This window comes from Dysidea avara, chromosome 11, assembly GCF_963678975.1.
Source record: "Dysidea avara chromosome 11, odDysAvar1.4, whole genome shotgun sequence".
In the NCBI taxonomy this organism is placed as follows: domain Eukaryota; kingdom Metazoa; phylum Porifera; class Demospongiae; order Dictyoceratida; family Dysideidae; genus Dysidea; species Dysidea avara.
The window spans coordinates 27,469,928-27,493,872 of NC_089282.1; the positions used below are offsets into that span (position 1 = coordinate 27,469,928).

The 23,945-nt window shown below is 38.3% G+C and overlaps 1 protein-coding gene across 2 annotated transcripts in view; it reads left to right on the forward strand.

The window, feature by feature from the left end:
* The window catches only part of LOC136239561 (ATP-dependent translocase ABCB1-like), an 83,706-nt gene that overhangs the window by 28,845 nt on the left and 30,916 nt on the right, over positions 1 to 23,945 (forward strand). For both annotated transcript variants that reach the window (XM_066030308.1, XM_066030309.1), the window contains exons 3-7: positions 13,989 to 14,386; positions 14,431 to 14,602; positions 19,935 to 20,059; positions 20,109 to 20,225; positions 20,271 to 20,325. In XM_066030308.1, the coding sequence (XP_065886380.1) occupies positions 13,989 to 14,386; positions 14,431 to 14,602; positions 19,935 to 20,059; positions 20,109 to 20,225; positions 20,271 to 20,325 (867 nt within the window). The remainder of the gene's footprint in view (positions 1 to 13,988; positions 14,387 to 14,430; positions 14,603 to 19,934; positions 20,060 to 20,108; positions 20,226 to 20,270; positions 20,326 to 23,945) is intronic.

Here is a 23,945-nt window from a genome sequence, read left to right on the forward strand (position 1 = left end):
TGGGACTTGGCTCAATCTGTGCACCATGAACTGGCTAATCAATCAAGGTATGGTGTACTCCTCCCTGTTGACAAAGAAGAAGGCCATTCCAACTAAGAATTGACGACGGTGGACGTCGTTTTTAACCCGCATCGTAAAACAAACACCTATAACTCACATATCCTTTGCTGTGTGAATACGAAACAAGATTTTCTTACTCTCCATTAAAAGGCAAATCCAGTGATGTATAGGTTTTATTAATTTGATTCTAATTTCAGTGTGTACGAATGCGATTAAAGTGTATGCAAATTTTTCATGTATTTTACCCAGTGTATTTCAATACAATTTTATGGCAAACAATTTTGCGAAAAACATCTGGTTTTTCGCTCAGTGGGTCACATATCTGTAGCCATAATTTGCAGTAATGATGAGCATAAATGTGTATAGTGATTATCATAATATATTTATACCATTATATCATGATATGTAATATCCTATATCATGATATGTAATATCCTATAATGTCCTATATCATGACATCACTAGCACAAAGAATGGCATGAGCTGGACAACTGCAAAAAATAATAAAATATATATTACTATTTTGTGATTTGTAAACTTTTTCCCTGAATATATCGTTTTGTCAACTGTACTTTTCAGTACTCATAATGTTGTGCTGCTAAGACAGGCAGTACTCCACTCCATTGGTGGTGGATCCCTCCAATGGAAGATTGTGCACCTCAAATGAATTAAATGGGTGACACAACTTTCCCACACTTGTGGTGGTACATCGTCCATACATGTTTTTTACTAAAAGATTGCTCATCCCCAACGTACAGAAGTTAATTTGGAAAAAATATGTAGGTCTACAAAATTATGTAACCATTACTTTCTTAAAGCAATGAAATACGTTTTTATTTACTGTAATAAATCTCACAATAATATGCCACTTCGTTCATTTCATTACTATGAAATCTGGCACTTTTAGGTTAATAAAACTGTACTATGCCTCCCATTCTGAAGCTGTTTTTTTCCTTGTAAATAGGTTGTCATTTAGCAATTGATCCAAGTAGTAAAACCATATGTATATGTTAAAGCATAGCCGCGAGTGCTATATGAAAAATAAAGTACGAGGCGCGCGGCCTCAATGCTAATAAAGCACGAGGCGAAGCCGAGTGCTTTATTAGCATCGAGGCCAAGTGCCGATGTACTTTATTTTTTCATATAGCACTCACGGCTATGCTTTAAATGATTTATGGAACTTTCTAGTGGTGTAGCTTCACCATACACTAGGACTCGTAATTAACAAGCGTTGCACGAACTATTAGCAGCCTGAACGCACACAAACTAGTTTAAACAAAAGTAACTCACGCGTATTTCACCATAGTTTGGCATAGTAGACGTTCATTGCGTCTTTTGGCAGGTTTTTACTTGCAACCCACAATCGATTCTATTGTGAGTCACATGGTGAAGTATTATCTCCAGGACTTGTCCGTTTACATTAAACAAATGTAACAGCAACGTTACCTTCTCCCACCCATCATCGAAGCATTTAGGTATGTCTATAAAAGCAATCCAGTGGTGGAACTCGTATTGGCTGGGGTGATTGATCACTCAGCGCGGCAAGGCTATCAGCCTTCACCGGCTTGGGTGATTAGTCGTACTGGCGCGAGCCCCGTAGGCTATTAGCCTACACTAAGGCACGTGGGCAACTGTGCTTTATTGCCCACAAAGAGTGCTTTATTGCACCGCAAAGAGTGCTTTATTGAACAAATAAAGTACTCTTTGCGGTGCAATAAAGCACTCTTTGTGGTCGATGAAGCAGGTTGGCCGGCTGAGAGTGTACTTTATGAAATTTAAAGTACACTTTTTCCTTTGATCTCGCCCACGCAAAGTTCTATAAGTATATGTTAAAGCATATTCGCCTCGTGCTTTACTAGCATCGAGGCCAAGCGCCTCGTACTTTATTTTTCGTATAGCACTCACGGCTATGCTTTAAATGATTTATGGAACTTTCTAGTCGTGTAGCTTCACCATACAACCAGGACTCGTAATTAACACGCGTTGCACGAACTATTAGCAGCCTGAATGCACACAAACTAGTTTAACAAAGTAACTCACGCGTAGTTCACCATAGTTTGGCATGGAAGGACGTCATCGCATATTTTGGCAGGTTTTGCTCGCAACCCACAATCGATTCTATTATGAGCCACATGGCAAATATTTCCGTGATATCTCCAGGACTTGTCCGTTTACATTAACAAACGTAACAGCAAACGTTACCTTCTCCCACCCATCATCGAAGCATTTAGGTATGTCTATAAAAGCAATCCAGTGGTAGAACTCGTATTGGCTGAGGTGATTGATCACTCAGCGCAGTGGAGGCTATCAGCCTTCACTGGCGTGGGTGTTTAGTCGTATTGGCGTGAGCCCCGCAGGCTATTAGCCTGCACCAAGGCACGTGGGCAACTGTGTTTTATCACCCACAAAGAGTGCTTTATTGCACCGCAGAGAGTGCTTTATTTGTTCAATAAAGCACTCTTTTGCGGTTCAATAAAGCACTCTTTGCGGTTCAATAAAGCACTCTTTTGCGGTTCAATAAAGCCCTCTTTGTGGTCTGAAGCATGGTTGGCTGGCTGAGAGTGTACTTTATGAAATTTAAAGTACACTTTTTCCTTTGATCTTGCCCACGCAAAGTTCTATAATATGCATTATAGAACTTTGCGTGGGCGAGATCAAAGGAAAAAAGTGTACTTTAAATTTCATAAAGCACACTCTCAGCCGGCCAACTGCTTCACCGCAAAGAGTGCTTTATTCGTTCAATAAAGCACTCTTTGTGGGCAATAAAGCACAGTTGCCCATGTGCCTTAGTGTAGGCTAATAGCCTACGGGGCTCGCGCCAGTACGACTAAATCACCCAAGCCGGTGAAGGCTGATAGCCTCGCCGCGCTGAGTGATCAATCACCCCAGCCATACGAGTTCCACCACTGGATTGCTTTATAGACATACGTAAATGCTTCGATGATGGGTGGGAGAAGGTAACGTTGCTGTTACGTTTGTTAATTGTAAACGGACAAGTCCTGGAGATATCACGGAAATACTTCACTATGTGACTCGCAATAGAATCGATTGTGGGTTGCGAGCAAAACCTGCCAAAAGACGCGATGAACGTCTACTATGCCAAACTATGGTGAAATACACATGAGTTACTTTGTTAAACTAGTTTGTGTGCGTTCAGGCTAATAGTTCGTGCAACGCTTGTTAATTACGAGCCCTAGTGTATGGTGAAGCTACACGACTAGAAAGTTCCATAAATCATTTAAAGCATAGCCTTGTTCGTGCTATATGAAAAATAAAGTACTCGGCGCTTGGCCTCGATGCTAATAAAGCACTCGGCTTCGCCTCGTGCTTTATTAGCATCGAGGCCGCGCGCCTCGTACTTTATTTTTCATATAGCACTCGCGACTATGCTTTAACATATACTTAAAGATAAAGTGGTATTTTTGCCAATGAAAAACGAGCATTCTTCACTGTCGATTTGGTGTGGGTGTGGCCGTTGCAGCATCTAATATAAGTCCTGCTAGGTATGGAAAGAGATACAATATCATGTATTCTTTCAGTGTTTTCTCCTACCCGGGATGATAAGATGTGGAGTTCTGTTAATACTAGTGGACAGAATTTGCCCGACCTGGCACAAGGCAGCTTTATATTTGAAGTGTAAAATTTTCGTAGAAGCTGTGTTCTTTCAGGGGCGTAGCCAGGATTGTTTTGAAGGGGGTTCGGATTTAAAGTGGCCGGAATGTCTTAAGGGGAAGGCCTGGGTGCTTCCCCTAGACCATGTTTGAACGAAAATGATGCATACACAAAATGTGCCCTTAGGCAGTAACATTAAAAGATGTTTGTGCATCTAACTAGCTAAAACCTACACACTGCTGTTTATGCAGCTTATAGAAACTATAAACCTATCGTAAAACTAACTAATCTTCACTTCCAGACAGCATACTGACAGCCAACTTCAATTTCCTAGCACACGGAAGCCCTCCACACTCGAGTCCCTTAGTTGGCAATACTTCTTTCCAGCTATATACATTATTCTCGTCCGGTCCTCCTGTTGATGGTCAATAACTTCAGACTTGGCTTGTACTCCAATATGCTCGAGACATCACGTGACCACAGCATGTAATAAATAAACAAACAATTCATCAGGTAAATATACATCAACAATTCACAGTTCGTGCTAACCTGACACATGTATAACACGACCACTCAAGTTTAGCAGCTGCTGCCTTAAGCTTGTAATATGTCTCAACCAACCACTGAACAGTCCTTCGCCATTTCACCCATGCCATTCATCACGTGCGCAATTGATCACGTGATGCAATAGATATGATTTGCAGGGTTCAACATTAATGTGATGTGACCCTCAGGAGTAGTACAGAGGAGCGCCAGTGGGCAAGTAGCTACCGGAGAGCTCCAGGGCTGTAAGATTTGGTGTGATTATTAATTTTAAAAAATTCTGCTTTTGAAAGGGGGGTTCGTCCGAACCATCCGAACCCCCCCCCGCCTACGCCCTCGTCTTTGAATATTTCGAAAATTAAACTCCTTCAAAAATAACCTGTTATACCATAGTGATTGCTGATTCACTACTGATCCGACCACACCGAGTATACAGTGATTAGTGATGGGCGATATTGATATTTTGCTATACGATTATTGTCATGAACAAATATCATGATTATCACGATTATTACCAACTCAATTCTTGTGATGAAAAACACTGAACACATCATGAATTGTTAATTGAATGGTTAAAAATTTACATATATTTCTCTGATTACCACGATTATAGCACGATAATTGCCAATTTCAATTATCACTAGTCTATGAAAAGTACACGATGTTGATTTATTGCCAATAAAATAATCACGATTATCACGATAATTGAATAATTGCCCATCCCTAATAGTGATTGCTGTTCCACTAGCAATCACTGATCCAACCACACCCCTAAACTGAGTATATAGTGATTGCTGATCCACCAGCAATCACTGATCTGACCGCACCCCTAAACTGAGTATATAGTGATTGCTGATCCACCAACAATCTCTGATCTGACCACACCCCTAAACTGAGTATATAGTGATTGCTGATCCACCAACAATCACTGATCCAACCACACCCCTAAACTGAGTATATAGTGATTGCTGATCCACCAACAATCACTGATCCAACCACACCCCTAAACTGAGTATATAGTGATTGCTGATCCACCAACAATCACTGATCTTACCGCACCCCTAAACTGAGTGTATAGTGATTGCTGATCCACCAACAATCACTGATCTGACCACTCCCCTAAACTGAGTATATAGTGATTGCTGATCCACCAACAATCACTGATCTGACCATACCCTTAAACTGAGTATATAGTGATTGCTGATCCACCGGCAATCACTGATCTGACCACTCCCCTAAACTGAGTATATAGTGATTGCTGATCCACCGGCAATCACTGATTTGACCACACCCCTAAACTGAGTGTATAGTGATCCCTGATCCCTGATCCAACCACACCCTAAACAATCAAACATGTGCCTCGCACTTAACGATCACTGCACGCTGATCTAGCTGCAATCAACTGGTTTTGCTGTAGAGGTAAAACCACACCTCTTACTCTATTACCACACCCCTTACACTATTACCACACCCCTTACTCTATTACCACACCCCTTACTCTACTATGTAGGTCATTCAAGACAAGCAGGAGATTGAAACACTCCAATAAAGTAGTCACAGTCATAACAAAAAGTGAACAAACTAAAAATTTAATAGTTCCAGCAGTAAAAAGTAGGGAAACAAGAGATTACAAGTACACGCAAAAATTTGGAATTTTCAACTAGAGTAGGGACCATAGCACATCGATAAAAAGTACTGAAACAAGCTGGAGTAGCACACGATATTAAATCACAGTAAAACAATAAGAAGTGTTACATCCCAGTGCGTGGGAGTATCAAAGCGCCGCGCTGGTTTATAACTACCATACAGCTAGACAGAGCGGCGCTGCTACTGTACGATATATTAGTTATCACCCAGTGATAACTAACTTATCACCCTGTTGCGGAGCCACTCAGTCTCTTCCGTGACATCATAATAACCGCGAATGGCATTGTTTACCAATGGAACAAAGAGCCAAATAAGGAAATATTGATACAAAACACACCGATACAGCACTTAAAAGTAGCTAAATCTTACAAGAAAACTGTTACAATAACACTACAAGTTACCAATACAATAGTTTAACAAATGTCAAGAATAGTCAGTGATGATTTTTGCTCCAGCAATCACTCCCAACGGTCACTATGGTGAAGAACTTCCTCTAGCTTCATCGTTCTATCTCGGACTATGGTAGCCACTTGTTGGTCTTTATTTTTCTCTTGCACTCCACGCGACACCACCATACCAATTCTTCTGACGAAGGCGAATCGTACCTGGAACCGCTGCTTCATAACACCGCCCTTCGCTACAGTTTGTAGGCAGTATGTAAGGTCTCTCTTGTAGCTACGAAGTAGAATCTCCACACAATTCGGACAAAATCTTGAGTACAGTGACAGGAACTCAAACCGGAACTTAATTTACTATCCGTAAACTTCTGCGCACTGGGATATAAAATAGTTAGTTATATCCCGTATACTCAGATGATATCATGTTATTACACTCGTCCTTGGCTCCGCCTCGGACTTGTGTAATAACAATGATATCACCCTCGTACCGGGATATAACTATAACTTATATTCCTACTGTGCTCAAGTTACCATAACGGAAATGCACAGTAGGGATATAACACTTCTTATTGTTTTACTGTGATTTAATATCGTGTGCTACTCCAACTTGTTTCAGTACTTTTTATCGATGTGCTATGGTCCCTACTCTAGTTGAAAATTCCAAATTTTTTGTGTACTTGTAATCTCTTGTTTCCCTACTTTTCAGCTACGTTTAACCCATTACACAGCATTACAAATCAAGAACTGTTCGAAAGCACCTCTGTAATCAAAATAGCCACTATGAAAAGTATGGACGATTTCTGTTTCAAAGGGAAGCCAACATGTGCTACCGTCAAATCAACACTTTTAGCTGTCAGCAAAGATGAATGGGACACAAAGGAGGACACTGGTAAGTCCATGAAGAATGCTTTGTATGTACTGCGGTATGCCCAAAGGCACCTCTCGGGCCAATGTGACATCAAACAGTGAAAAAATCAAGCCCGTAGCCTTAGCAGTTATCGAGTTACACTTGTCTGAAGGCATCAGTCAGTCAGTAGAAAATCCCGTTAAATAATTTTTTTAAAATTCCCTAGCAACTTGTTGAAAGCATTTCGGGTCAATCTGAAAGCTTGTTTGGGCTTAGGTTTACCTAACCAATACTGCCTCATCGTCGTCTGGGAAAAATGAGGCTGCTTTTGGGTAATGTTATTTCGTGGGCCACGCGTACTCCTTTGTGGTCCCTACTATACAGTACTATCGTACTGTATGATGGTAACAATTACAATAGCCATGTGGGAAATTCTTACTTTGGCATTAAAACAGATGGTGATAACATGCCAGTGACAGTTTAGCTATGTTGTAATATCATCTTGTTTATATTGCTGGAACTCTACTTCATTTTTTAAATTTAATAATTGTGACCCACTGAGCCAAAACCGGCTGTTTTCACGAAATTCTATTTTGCTATAAAAATTAAAATAAACTGGGTTAAAATATACATGCTGCATAAAAAAATTACTCATGTTTTAATTTTTTTAGTATGCACTGAAAGAAAGCTCAAATCTATAAACCTATACACCGATTTGCCTGTAATGGAGAATATGAAAATCTTTGTTTAGTGTTCGTACAGTATAAGGCATTTGCCTTATGGGGGCTTATTTACGATGCAGTAGAAATAAATCATTGTTTTATTTTTGGAATGGCCTTCTTCTTTGTTCGCACAGAGACACACAGGGAAAACACTATACCTTGATTGACATGCCAGTTCATTGTGAACAGACTGAGCCAAACTCTGTCTTTGTAGCTTGTTTCAGTCATGAGTTGTAATTGATTAAATAAGCGCCTATAATTTATTGCCATTTAGGTGCTATACAAATTGAATTTATTTCTATTCCAACTGTCTAGTGTTATAACTCATCACTAAAGCTAAAACTTTGGCTGTCCACTACTATGTTACTATAGGTAACAGAGAAGTAATAAAATGGAATTCAAGGAATGTGCAAAAATGACCAGTTTTTGCTCAGCTAGTCATAGTTTTCATTTGTACTTGGTTTGCTTATAAATCCGTGAAATAGCCACTATTGCAAATATGGCTCAACCTTGAAAGTACCCTCCCTCTAACTATATGTAATATACATGGTGTTTGTTCCCGCCACATTTTTGGATGCCAATATATGCAGTCAAATAGTTTGAGAAAATGACAATGTTGAGAAAGTCAAATGCAGCTATCACATGAGCTATCACTATTACATCTGATAGACACATGACTGGCGAGGCATTCAAGTGTACTGTCACTCCTGGTTTGTGTTAATGGTCTTTTGCTACCTTGAGCAGCCATTTTAACTATATACACTTAACATCTAGTGTACGTATGCCATGTACGCTTAACAGCAATATAAACCACATGTACCTCCTAGTAACCAGAATCTATGGTACCGGTGTAACATATCTAGCTAGTTTTATTCCATATAAGGATAATGATGAGTTCAATAAACATTTAATGTACTTCAATATTCAGGAAGCCATTATAAAAATATATAATATGCTCAGTGGCAAAGCCAGACTTTAGGGCACTTGGTAGCATTTTAAATATGTGTTATGCATCACCATATTATGTTTGTGCTATACTTACACTAACTATACTAATATAACCTCACCAATTACGAACGCTAGCTAGTTATTCTCTTCTAAAAGTACATGCAACAATACAGCAGTGTCTTAATACCAGACTTGTAGCAATCTTGAATTAAAGCACAAGGTGCTTATGTAGTACCACTCCATCATAAACTGGAGTGGAATTTATCAGCCTACAAGCAAAAAAAGATAACAAATGCTGATTAAATAAATACTAACTATCACTCTAAACGGCATCCCATGCAGTTAAACAGGTGCTCTTGTTGATCTCTAGACCACATTTCAACACAAATCTGAATACACTTATCCGCTGCACTGACAGTTTAAGTTCAATACGAATTTTCCACCTTCAGTCTTTTGTCACGATGCTGCCAGCGGTTTATTTATGATCATGTGATCTCATTTCTATTTATTGCCTCCTAAACTGAGGGGAAACCCATCTCTGTTTGCCGCTGGCGAATTAAGCATTGGCAAACTGACAAAGTTGAGTGGTGCTATATCCTTGGATGTTGTTAGTGACTGTTCATATTGTTTATCAGTGGATTCAGCCCACATGTTTAATTACTCTGGGTAGCTGATGGTAGGGAAAAGTGGTTATTTTGAGCATATCAAATTTACATCAACACACAGGGGCATGATGTACAAATACTGTATAAATGTTACCTACTAAGTATATCTCACTGAATGATAGGCTAGTGTATATATAGTGTATGGATATATAGTGTTGGGAGTAACGCGTTACATAAGTAATGCATTATGTAATATTATTACTTTTGTGGTAACTAAGTAATATAGCGAAATTCGCTATAAAACAAGTAATATAACTCAAGTTACTTTGCTTACAAATGTAACGCGTTACCTAAGTAATATAGTTACTGTAACGAGTCTAATATTACGTAATATTATTACTACAAGTAACAAAGTTACTAATCTCGTTAGTTATCCTCTGAGTAACACCTAGCCAGAATGAAATAATGAAGCCTACTGAATGAAGCTTATTCACCAGCTTCTTACTGATAACCAAGATTTGCACATTTTCCAACAACGCAATCATGTAACGTAATAAAGCGGTAGTTTCACACGTGACAGCTTAAGACTGTGGACACTAAGTAATATAATATGTAATATTATTATAGTTACTTTATTTTATAAGTAATACTGTATGTAACTGTAACTAAATAGTTCAGTTGCAAGTAATATGTAACTAGTTACTTTTACAAAGTAACTTGCCCAACACTGTGGATATAGCTACTACCAGGTTATATAGCACTAAGCAGTAGTAGCTTGTATGATCAGCACTTAAGGTGGCTCACTCCATATGGCTTCACCATGAAATTTACAGGGCTTAACCCAACAAGCTATCACCATGAAGTGCCTTGTACTAATAGAAATCTATGAAGCATTTTGTTCTCTACTCATTACAATAAACAGGAACTCTCTGGGATGCATGTAGCGCAAGTTACAAATTTAGCCCTTCACAGTGAGCTCTTCCTTCGCACTTGGTACTATGGGGCTGGATTTACTGTTAGACACTGATTATCTACCATTGTGTGGAGCTGCTTTTCTTATCAGGTCTTTAGTGCACGCATTAATTCTACCAATGTTTCACAAATATTTGAAACAGTTTTTTTTTAAATTCACCACTACCAGGTGGAAGTGGATAATTGCAGCTTATTTACCACTGCTTGCCCATCCAAAATTCGAGTCATATTTTGAAAAACTAGTTCATTATTGTATCAAGGCTTGTAATAAGAGCACGCAGCAATCTCATAATTGCTGTGCTTTCACAACATAATTACAGTGGAAATTGTCTTAGTGGCCACCTGTATAGTTTGGTCTACATGTGCCTTTATCCCTTATAAGGGAGATGGATGAACATTCCATTCAACTAATCCATCCAGAAGCCATCAGTATACAGTGTACTTTTGGCTTCTTATATGGCTTTACTGGGTGCTTAAAAACCTGTTATGAGCTGCAATGTATTTTGACATCACTTTGATTAGCTGTTGATCTCTCATAATTAATGATATGGATTTTCAGAATCATTCATTGATAGTGGTGTTTCCCTTAACTGTTATAGCCTTAGTCTTCTGTGCTTTCTAGATTACATGCACAAGTGATGTCATATGTGAGCAATTATTTATACTGCTGCATATTAATGTAATGTTTCATGGTATGAACTACCAACATGGATTGTAAAGAACAGTCTTAAAAGTTTACAAAGCTTTATAACAGTCGCAATATGCTGGAGTACCATGTGTAAAAAGGGACGGTTAAAATAGCCATCAGAAATGTGGAAGAAAGCGTCAAGAAGCCATAAATTTAATTGCATACCTATTGAGAATGGACAATTCTCATATGGTGGGGCTCGCTACAATTACATTATATCCCAGTGCATGTGACAATCCAAGTGCGGTGCTGGGTGATAACTAACTTATCACCTTATTGCGTGGGTGTCAATTAGTATATGGGAGAAAATCTTAAAACCAGCTTTGTACATGATTAGGAAGACAACCCAAACCCTAAGGGAGACAACTTGGAGTGGCCATGACATATGTTTGTGCTAATGAGCTGCTTTTGTAGTAAACAAAAAAATTGATTAGAATAACAAAAGAAAATGGCTTTTAGGAATGCATTAATGAGAAATGGAGGTAATATGCCAAAAATGTGCTTCCTCATAGGATTTTGATATACTATCTCTGCTTGTCTTTAATCACTGATAATTTGTACACCTTCTCTTCCCTTTGAAGGAATAATCTCTTCCCTTTGACGGATGATGTAAAACAAACTGTGAATTAACAGACCATGGACTGGACTGAAATTAACTAGTGTGATTTGCACTATGAAGATGTCCACCACATGTCCACCACATGTCAAGTGTTGTCTTTGAAAAGATATATGAAAATATGAAATCAAGAGTTCATAAAGTATAATGAATTTTAAGGTCAATTAGGGATCATAGAAAAAAAAGGTAGGGAAACAAGGGACGTCCCCTACACCTGCAGATATACTTGTGGACATTTAGTATATTTGCAGGTGTAGGCGACCTCCCTTGTTTCACTACTTTTTTTCTATGATCCCTAATCGAACTCAAAGTCCCTAATTTTTCATTATACTTGTTTGTTTACCTTTTTGGTAAAATTATTACTGCATCAAAGAAATTAGAGCGCCAGAGTTTATGTCATCTGAATGTGTGCCCCAGCTATCAATTACTGACTCGAAAGTGAATGGCCATTATGCTTCACTTTCAGCTATGTTCAGTCCGTTACAAAGCGCTACAAACGAAGAACAATAGGAGAAGCGCCTCTACAATTAATCCAGTCACCATGAAAAATACAGACAATTCGTACATCCCAACTATCAATTACTGACTCGTGTAAGTGCCCATCACACTTTGCTTTCTACTATGTTCAGCCTGTTTTCACAGTATTGCAAATGAAGAACAGTAGAAGCGCCTCTGCAGTCACCATGGAAAATACGGATGGTTCCAGGAAGCCATCTTGTTAGCTACCTCAAATCGACACCTTGAGCTGTCAGCAAAAAGAAATGGGACACAAAGGAGGACAAACATTGTACGTACTAAGGGCACGTCTCTGGTTGAAGCGATGTCGAGCAGCGAAAGAATCAAGCCTATAGTCTTAGCCATTATTGAGTTATACTTGTCTGAAGGCATTATTTATTCAGGCAGGCAATCAGTCAGTCAGTAGAAAATTTCACTAAATATATATATTTTTAATTTCGTAGCAACGTTTAAGTATTTCAGGTCATACTAAAGGCACTTTTGGGCTTGGTTAAACCTAACCAATACTTCATGATATTTTTGGCCAGAAAATCCCATGATCCCTAATACAGTACAGCAGATACAGATATACACAAATATCTATTTTATGGGCACTTGTGCTCTAGTAATATCCTAAATAACAGTTTTACTTAGAGATGCACCGATATGACTTTCCGATAACCAATATAAAATCAAGACACAGTAGTGTGTCGTGCGGCCCAAGAAGCCGGCGCACCACACCGTGAGTATATTGACAGGAAGAAAGGAAACACGATTTTCACACATGTGTAGCTCTGTGATCCCTTATCTGATTGGAACCAAATTTGCTACAGAAGTGCCAGCCAGATAGGGGAGTCTACATACCAAATTTGAAGAAAATCACTCCAGACATTTCCGAGATACAAGCAACCAAAATTTTGTTTTAATTTCTTTGTTTTTCTTTTATTTTTCTTCATTTTGCACACTTCGCAAAATCTGCCATAAAACACCAATGTGTGCTCCAATCAGGCTGAAATTTGGCACACTTTAAAGGGCTCAATAAAGCGGATCTCAGTACCAAGTTTGGTAGGAATTTGATGAACATTTGCGGAGATATGACTGATTATTTGCGTAAAATAAGGTCGAACTTCTGTCATGCCCACAGGGTAAACCTCTTGGAGGAATGAGTTGAAAAATGCTATGTAGATGGAGTAACCATTGTAGGAGTGCCTTTTTGTGGTTTGAAAGGAATCCAGATAAGGACCATGGAGATATGACACAAAACCCAACCTGTGTCACAATTACGTGATCAAATTTTATGAATAAAAAAAATTTCATGCCTACCAGGCATGCCGCTTAGAGCAATCAGCTGAAAATCGGTATGTAGCTGGAATATTCATCATAGAAAGTCCTTGCAGTAGTACAGAAGAATCGGATTACAAACCACTTAGTTATGATTTGAAAGCGAACTATGTGTAGCAAAAGCGAGATCGAGATCTTTAATAGAACAGTCACCCTAATAGAGCATTCAGCTACCTAATAGAACAGTCACCATGCAGCTATAGATAAATCACTCTAGCAATTCAGACCATTACAAGTCACCCTGTAGGGAGATCAGCTTGAAACCAATTCACCCTGTAGAGAGTTCAACCACAAACAAATTACCTTGTACAAGTTAACTGAATAAGACTCTGTATACAAATGAATGAGCTTCTATATATCTGAACTTTTTGATTATCTGAACACTCTCAGGGCTCAGTTAGTTTGGATAATAGAGGGACTATTGTATTATGAAGTGTTGACTACATCTTGTTGTATAAGATTAACTATGGAGTGATATCAATGTTCATCCACAGTTTCGTTATGCCACCAAACTGGACTATATGATGATGTTAGTGGGAGCAATATCAGGAGTGTGTCATGGTGCCACCTTAGTCGTATTTCTTTTTGTGTTTGGTTTAACGATTGATGAGTTTGTGGACTACACAGTTTGTCGACAGAATCTAACAAACTGTTCTGAGAGTGAAGCAGCTGATGACTTAATTGATGAAATCAATTATCCCATCATTGTATACTTCTGTGTTATGGGGATACTAGCTCAAGGATTTGCTTGGCTACAAATAACATTGTTTCAGTTCTCCAGTGAACGACAAGTTAGAAAGATTCGTAGGCTGTTTTTCCATGCAGTATTAAGACAAGAAATTAGCTGGTTTGATGTCCATTCATCTGGAGAACTGAGCTCACGACTGAACAAGTATGTTCAACATGTTACAATATTGTTATGTGTTTGTGTTGTAGTGACTTGGAGAAAGTATCATCTGGAATAGGAGAGAAATTTTCCTTTGTATTCCAAGCATTAGGAGTGTGTATAGGTGGTCTGGTAGGAGGGTTTGTGTATGTGTGGCAGCTAACACTTCTAGTGTTAGGATGTGCTCCTTTTCTCATCTTGTTTGGTGCTGCTACACAATGGGTGAGGACTATATTATATCATGATGTGTGGTACATGTGGGGCTTCATCATATCCAGATACATTTTCAGATGTTCCAAAGTTTTATTTATGATATCTCAGCTGCCATATTTGTAGTTAAGACATCAGATGGTCTGTAGAAACCACGCTATCTTCTGTATGGCTGTAGCTCACAATAACTTGTAGCTGTACAAATGAAGGGGTCTGTGGAAAAGGGGGACATGAACCATTTTAGATTTTCCATTTTCTAAAAATTAGAATGGCTTGGTTTAACCATATGAATAATATTGTCACTAAGTAAACAACAAAGTTTAAAAGTTCATGGCAGTCTTAATATAACTTTTAGCAAATATTATAAAAATTCAATTATGTCCCAAAATTGTGTTTAACATCCATTATGTGGTCACCTAATCTTTCAAATGGCACTTGTCCCCTTTTGCCGCTGACCCCTTCCTACAGTTATTCTTGTACTGAAATTTAAAATTGTGACCGAATTTGCAAGAACCCCATAATTATGTTAGTGCATTTTTCAAGTTCCATTTTATAACATTTTCTTTATCCAAGTAGGCAAAGGAATGGTCAACCAAAGTTCAGCTCTAGAATCTAAGAACTTGTGAAGTTACAGCACTACAAGCTACAAAGTGGCAACAGCAGAAAAATTGATCTGTACAGTGACAATACGGTAAATAAACTACGTGCAATTAAATAAACAGTCATAGTTTTAAATGCAGTCCTCTACCAAGATGCAATTTACACCATCAGATTATCCATTAACAGGAGAATCCATTGCTGGGTAAATTTTGTCTTCTAGGCCTTTCCTATAATCAGGGTAAAGATGAAATTGTGAGAAAAAAATGATAGCGAATTGCTTGTCCATCATAAGGCAAACTAATGCTCTGTCATTGCAATTGTACAACTGTATGAGAATAGAACACACTCCATATCTGTAAGAATCCCACATGTTAGCACAAGCCTAATGTACAGTAGAACGTAATAAATGCAATGGGTGAAATATTTACAAATTAGAAAAAAATTCTGTAAATTATTTCAAGCACTTGTTTCACGATGAAGGAAGGTGATAACAACAAAACTAAGCGATTCCCAAAGAAAGAGCAGTTTGAAAATCTTTGTTTCGTGTCAGTTTTCCCAAGGAGAAGATATGTACTTGTGGTTTATTATATTGAGAAGGACTCATGATGTTAGAAATGTTAACATTGTCTCTTAAACACCAGAACCCCATAAATCTCCAAGTTGAAAATAGGGATAGTACCAAGTCCTTATATAGAAAGAGTAGTAATTGTTTTGATATCCATGCCTGTTATCCTAGCACCATGCCTGTTATCCTAGCACCATGCCTGTTATCCTAGCACCATGCCTGTTATCCTAGCACCAGCCTGAGCACCATGCCTGTTATACTAGCACCATGCCTGTTATACTAGCACCATGCCTGGTTACATTAGCAGAAGTTATCTTTCACTTGTAGCTGCCTTATATATGTGACTAGATCTAATCCTACATGTTAGTGCATGCCCAAATTTTACATTAGAATGCAATAAACACAATGGGTGAAATATTTAAAAAATACGTAAATTTATTGAGTGCTTGTTTCACAATGAAGAAAGGTGATAACAGCGAAACCTTGGTAGCATCGTGATCCCCAAAACAAGAGCAGTTTGAAAATCTTTTTTTCATGTCTGTACTTCAAAGAAGACAGAAGATATGAGTGTTAGTCTACCTTGCATTGGACGAGTGACTGCATTTGTAAGTTATGATTATTTATTTAATTGCATGTAGTTTATTTTCTGTATTGTCACTGTATAAATTGATTGTTCTGCTGTTGCTACTTTGTAGCACTGTAACTTCTTGGCTATTACAGTCAAAATTTTGGTTAACCCTTCCTTTGGCTGTCTGGATAAAGAAAATGTAATAAAATGGAATTCGAAAATGCGCTTTCATGTGGGGTTCTTAAGTTTGATTAGGGTTTAAAGAAATAAAAAAAGTTGTGAAACAAGGGGGATTATACCAAGGAGGATTACCTACACTTGAAATAAATTATACTAGTGGACATTTAATCCCTACTTCAGCCTATACCCATGACTGAATTAGGGATTAAATGTCGACTAGTATATCTTCAGGTATAGGTGACCTTCCTTGTTTCACTACTTTTATGGCTGTGATCCCTATTCTGACTGAAGATTCCTATTGTTTCTTTGTACTTGTTTGTTTACTTTTATATAACATCATTATGACTGGTGAACCCAAGCATACTGAATTAGAAGAAAGAATGGTGCAAGGCTTATTGATGTGTTCCCCACCTATCACTCAAACCTCTATGTATAGTGCTACCTTATTGTATCATACACACTTTGAAATTTCATACCCAAATAGGCTGATTTTGGATCTTACTATCGCGGATTGCGCATCCGTTGTCATAAATTTATTTTTGGATTCGACCAATTAGCCAATCAAATGTGAGGACTTCCATTCAAATGTCGTTCTCATTGGCCCAATTTCACGTGACACTATAGACATTGGTGACCACGGATGTGCAATCCGCGATACAAGAATGAGAATTACGAGGAAAAGTGTGACTTTTAATTACTCATTTAACCACATGTACATTTGAGTTACTGTTTTTCTTTGAAGTGTGTAATTTTGCAATTGTGTTAATTGATCATATAAAATTATCACATGACTCATATACAAGTTGACTTGTTTGCAGCTGAATAGTATAGTATCTCTATAGTGTGACGTGTAAGGAGCTGAATAGTATAGTATCTCTATAGTGTGACGTGTAAGGAGCTGAAATTTTCACAGAGACTTGTCTTAGACAACACAGTGAATGGTTTATAGCTGAACTCTCTACAGAGTGATTTGTAACCTAACTAAACTCTCTACAGAGATACTTGCAGGATGATTATCATGTTGTTGTACGGGGTTATTTGTAATGTAACTGAACTCTCTACAAGGTGACCTGTAATGTAGCTGAACTCTCTACAGGGTGACTTGTAATGTAGCTAGACTTTCAACAGTGTGACATGTAACTTAGCTGAACTTTCTCAAGGCCTTGTAACAAAACTGAACTCTCTACTGCAGGGTTACTTGTAGTGTAGCTGAATTCTCTACAGGGTTCCTTTCTACAGGTTGACTTGTAACTTGGCTGAACTTTCTACAGAGTGACTTGTAGTGTAATTATGAAGGTTCGGGACGAAAATTATCACCCAAAAACCAGCCTCTCAATACCTTAATGGCACCTTGGCAGTATTGGTGAGATATAAGCAAGCCCAAAAGTGTCTATGAAGCAGCCAAAAATGCTTCCGAAAAAGTAATACAAATTTTAGCACAATTTTCAATGGGCCTAACTAACTGCCTGATGTCTTCAGACAGGCGTAACTTGACAACTGGTATGGCTACAGGACTGACTGTTAGAGGCCACTTCAGCCTGACTAGTACAATTTATGCTTTACCTTTGTCCTCCTTTGTGTCCCATTTATATTTGCTGACAATGAAAGGTGTCAATTTGCGGTGGCGCAGCGTGATGGCTTCCCTACATAACAAGAATCGTCTGAGTTTTCCATTGTGACTGAATTGATTGCAGAGGTCCTTCATGTAGTGTTCATTTGTAAAGCTGTGTAGTGATCTGAACATAGCTGAAAACGAAGTGTAGTGGTATTTTGCTTGATAGTTGAGACACGCATTTAATTAATTGAATGACATCATTCTTCCTTTTGATGTAGTATGGATGGGTAAGTGTTATTACACAAGTAAACGAATTAGGTCATAGCCATATGTGGCTTACACCTACAGTTGGACATTAATCTATTCCCTTTCAGACTGAAAATTCCTAATTTTTCCTTCTACTAGTGATATATATTATAGTTAACCAGGCCTTAGGAGTAAATCCAAGATCTTGATGGCTCAAGTTCACCAAATCTAGGGTCCTACAAGTCTCTGGTGAAGGACACTAAGATTGTTGGTCGGCTTATAATCAGTTATGATAGCAAGTTTGATTAAAGTAATGTTTTTATCAAACAGTATGGTAGTACTGTTTAAATAGGAATCCACCCAAAAGTGATACGTGCCATCTAAATGCTGCCTTTAAAAACCATCCTATAGTGATATCTTATGTAACGAAATCACCTTTATGGAATAATGCTCCATCTAACATCAAATGCAGCATTAAAGACAAGAAAACACTTCCAGGCGGCTGGTTGTACAATTTAAAAGAAAAAAAATCAGAATTTTTGCCTGCCTGCCTGCCTGCCTGCCTGCCTGCCTGCCTGCCTGCCTGCCTGCCTGCCTGCCTGCCTGCCTGCCTGCCTGCCTGCCTGCCTGCCTGCCTGCCTGCCTGCCTGCCTGCCTGCCTGCCTGCCTGCCTGCCTGCCTGCCTGCCTGCCTGCCTGCCTGCCTGCCTGCCTGCCTGCCTGCCTGCCTGCCTGCCTGCCTGCCTGCCTGCCTGCCTGCCTGCCTGCCTGCCTGCCTGCCTGCCTGCCTGCCTGCTTGCTGACCACAGCTGCAAGGCTGGGGGCCACACACATGGCCACCATTTTACGCCACAATAACAAACTCACCAGTGGCATGTACCTTTTGGAGTTCCAATGAGTGTGTGCCCTCTGCACCTTTTCTTTCCTTTTATCATCAGTCAGGCTAGGCTGGTCGTGATGCAATGAAATCATATCAAGGCATTAATTTTCCATATCAACATCCTTGAGCAGCAGATGCCACAAAATTATTTAAAATGCTTACACTTGGTAGATACTTGTAACTTTACGAAAGGTTCGAGACAATGTCCATTACTGATGTTGGCTGATTAATAATGATCGAGCACGAGGACCACACATCTTAATCGGGACACGCAATATTTTGTCGTGAGGCCAAGTACAAGAGATGAATGATGGTATAACAGCATAGCTCGGTGGGAAAATTCTACTTCGGCATTGAACAAAATGATTGTTATAACATGCCAATGTAGGAATTTTTCCACCGAGCTATGCTGCTTCATCTCTCGTTCTACTACTTTTTGTTGCTTGGATCCCTACTTCATTTTTACATATATATTTAAACATACTATAGATTAACTCTTGCTAATACTTAATGTTGTTTTTAAATTGAAATATCCCATAAATGATCAGAAGTAGGTAGAAATAGATTTTATTCACCTCCTGGTATGGGCATTCATTTAACAGTTACAATCTCTACTCTCACAAGTGCCTTGTAGGACATACAGAGTTTAGTTTAAAATTTTAAGTTTTGCTGCTGCAACTGCTAACTTTATTCCAGATTGTGATTTGTTGAACACTGTGGTTATGACATGATGTTTTCATGCACATGTTAGCTCAATTTGAAGTTTACACGCAATGAACAGACACAGTATGCTACAGCTGGAGCAATAGCTGAAGAAGTGATTGGCTCAATCAAAACTGTGATAGTATTTGGTGGACAAGAGAAAGAAGTTGGACGGTATGAGCAATGATAATAACTTGTCTGATAATGAGATGGAGTGTACTAGGTACGGCCAACTCTTGAAAGGTGCTCAGAGAAGTGGTGTATGGAAGGGAATCATTTCTGGGATAGGATTTGGACTGACCTTCTTCGTACTGTTTGCAATACTTGGTTTGACATACTGGTAAGGTATTGTACACTTTGAACAAGTGACTATATTTGATGGTAGGTTCTGTGGCTACTTGATCACATATGAAGATGCTACAACAGGAGATGTTCTTGCCGTGAGTATTACTGTGTTCACCGAACATGTGCTAGCTGCCTGACTAGCAAATAATGTGTAGGCCAGTGTAGCCTTTTGGGAGTTAAACTTGTTGATCTGTATGCTGGTGAAGCAGTTACATTCTCTTTTAAGGCTTGGTATCTAACAGCTAATGTGATGAAGCACTAGTAGTGATTTTATATATATGGGTCAAATCAACAAGGAATTTAGGGTCACCTCTTGGAATTTGATGAAACTTGGTGTGTTTGTAGTACCTGTGGTGCTTATCACTCATGCAAATTTTTAGCTCCATACACCATGTAGTTTCTGATTTATGACCACAGATATTTTGAATATTTCATGAAAAATTGGTCCATCTCTAGTTACAAAATCGACTGTAACTTCACACTGTGTAAATATTTTTAAACACAACTTTCACTGATGGAAGACTGTTGATCGACCTTTCAGTGATCCCTAAATTATGGGATATCTACTTAATTATGGTTCAAAAATACTTTATTGAAAACTTTAATCCTTTATACTTCATAAAAGGCTGTTTGAAATTCTTCGAATTTTTGTGTGAATAATGATGGGGTCATGGTCTATGTTTGATAAAAGTTTTGTGATGGGACCACAATGGGCTCAAGAGATATAATGAATTATGTTGTGGTGTGTAGTTGAATTTTGTAGTCTATTATTGCTGTATGGGAGTGTACACCTCCAATAACCACTCACAACAAGGCCATACCAAGTTTACCTTACAGAGTGAAGGTGTCTAGGTATAGTGCAACCTGTATTAGTGACCACCTGTATTGAAAGACCACCTTTGTGCTGTAGTTATTTTATACTTCTTTAATTGGATATCAATGTATAACACCAAAGCATCAACCCTTTCTAGCAAATCCAAAAACAGTTCTTATTGGAAGGTCGACTTTAAATGAGATCACCATGTATCCATAAACATGTAAATGTGGTACCATCTCTTCAGAAATACCATATTTATTAAGTCTAATCTTGCCATATTGCACTTACATATGTAGCCCCACTCTGCACAATTCAAGTTACCTACATGGTTGCATAAGTACAACATACCTCCTCAAAAGGGATACCCGGGCTGTTGATAGCTATTCATGATCTCACTTTATAAAAGTACATACATTTGGACCCAAGAAGTCTATGGTTTCTTAAAAATGAACACTTTATCAATGATCCAGGGAATAGAAGAGTCACACTGTATGTAGTGCAGTAGATGCATTACTTGTACCAAGAGTGTTTTTTTATTATTAACACTTACTTGCACCTCATGTGTGATTTATAGTACTGAAATTAATGGTTCAAAGTATTTTACATTTACACTTTGAAGATCAGTACAGGTAAATGTTAAATACACATGAAAATGTGGTCAGCAGGTTTACCTATTGTGTGAGTGTGAACATGAAGTTTTGTCTTGATCTTTAAAGTGGTCACAAATATAAAGTAATTATAAATTAATTTCACATAAACTTAATTGTTAGTTTCTCATCCCTGCCCACATGGCCGTTTTTCTTACCTCATTAAAGATTTTTTACACCACTGGTGGCTGAGTGCAGCTATCCAGCACCTTCTAAAGTTGGTACCTTGCTAGAGCAGTCTAGGAAAACTGCAATCTGAGTCATTTTAACTAGCTAATTCAGTTATTTGGTCAATAAAAAAATAAAATAAAAATCTGCCCTCCCGCACTGCTTTTTTGAGTACAGGAGGATGAGAAACTAATAATTAAGTTTATATGGCCTAATACACATATTGAGGTGCAAGTAATGCATGTATATCGTAAAACCCCTCCATTCCTAGGACCATAATAAATTGCTCATATTACAGAGGTCACAGAAGTATCTTGGTTCAAAGGTATGTGCACCACTAGAGTGGGAGTATAAACAGACGTCCTGGTTATCAAAGTGTGCAGGTATCCCTTTTGAGGAGTTCTGTTATACATAGCTATGCAGTCACATACGCAACTTAAATAGGGCTAAGTCCACTACAGTGAGATTCAACTTGATAAAGAAGATATTTCTGGAGAGATGTTACAACATTCACATGATATGTTTATGGAGACATGGTTCTAATAAGGACCATTTTTGGATTTGGTAGAAAGTGTTGATGCCTTGGTGCTATACATTAATATCCAATTAAAGTAACTGCAGCACATAGGTGGCCTCTCAATACAGGTGGTCACTAATACAGGTTGCACTGTACCTAAACACCTTCACTCTGAAGACAAACTTGGCATGGCCTTGTTGCGAGTGGTTATTGGAGGTGTACACTCCCATACAGCAATAATAGACTACAAAATTCCTCTCCATACCACAGCATAATTCATTATATCTCTTGAGCCCATTGTGGTCCCATCACAAAAATTTTATCAAACATAGACCATAATCCAATCATTATTCACAAAAAAAATTGAAGAATTTCAAACAGCCTTTTTTGAAATATAAAGGATTAAAGTTTTCGATAAAGTATTTTTGAACCATAATTAAGTAGATATCCCATAATTTAGGGATCATTGGAAAGGTCAATCAACAGTCTTCTATCAGTGAAAGTTGTGTTTAAGAATATTTACACAGTGTGAAGTTATAGTTGATTTTCATGAACCACGATAATAGGGATCGCCCATGTTTTTTGCAAAAATCCTAATACAACGCACTCCTAAAAACCACCTTGAAAAGCATCCTTCAACTCTAAACAACCCTCTAGTGGTCCTTTGCAATGAGTATTGGTACACTATAGTAAGTATCAAGTGAAAAGGAAACAGTATGTGTATTTCAGACAACACTGAAATTTACCAGTTTGTTCATATTATTATTATCTAATCCAAAACAGCCAAGCTGTAAAAACAGTGTGCGGCCCTCAGAAAGGCTATGGTGAAAAAAGATGTGAAATCCAAGGTGGCGGCCAAGAAATGGCTGTGATGGTAGGTTAATGGTAAAAATTTTAATAATGACAATTCAGGTAAATTTTGTGAAGCGGCACAAAAATTCACCTGAATTGTCGTTATTAAAATTTTTACCATTAACCTACCATCACAGCCATTTCTTGGCCGCCACCTTGGATTTCACATCTTTTTTCACCATAGCCTTTCTGAGGGCCGCACACTGTTTTTACAGCTTGGCTGTTTTGGATTAGATTTCATTTCTTTTTGTATTTGTATACCCCAAAGCCGGCCTATGGCCAGCTTTGGGACTTTTTTAACCTATGTTTTTTTTCTTTACTACAGGAAGAAGAAAAGATGAAGTAGATGTACTTTAAATATTTTATCAGTAAATGTACAAATTATATATATAATACATATGGGACCGGATTTGCGAAAAGGGGCCTTCCATACACATCCAATTTGCCAACTTTGACAATTGATAACTTCAGAATGGAAAGAGCTATTGCCTTGAAATTTGGGCAGTGGTGATTTCTTTGCAGCTGAACTCTCCACATGATGATTTCTTTGTAGCTGAACTCTCTACAAGATAATTTCTTCTAGCTGATCTCTCTACAGGGAGATTTGTTTGTAGCTGAACTATCTACAAGGTAACTTCTTCTAGCTGATCTCTCTACAGGGTGATTTGTTCGTAGCTGAATTCTGTACAGGTGATTTGTTTGCAGCTGAGCTCT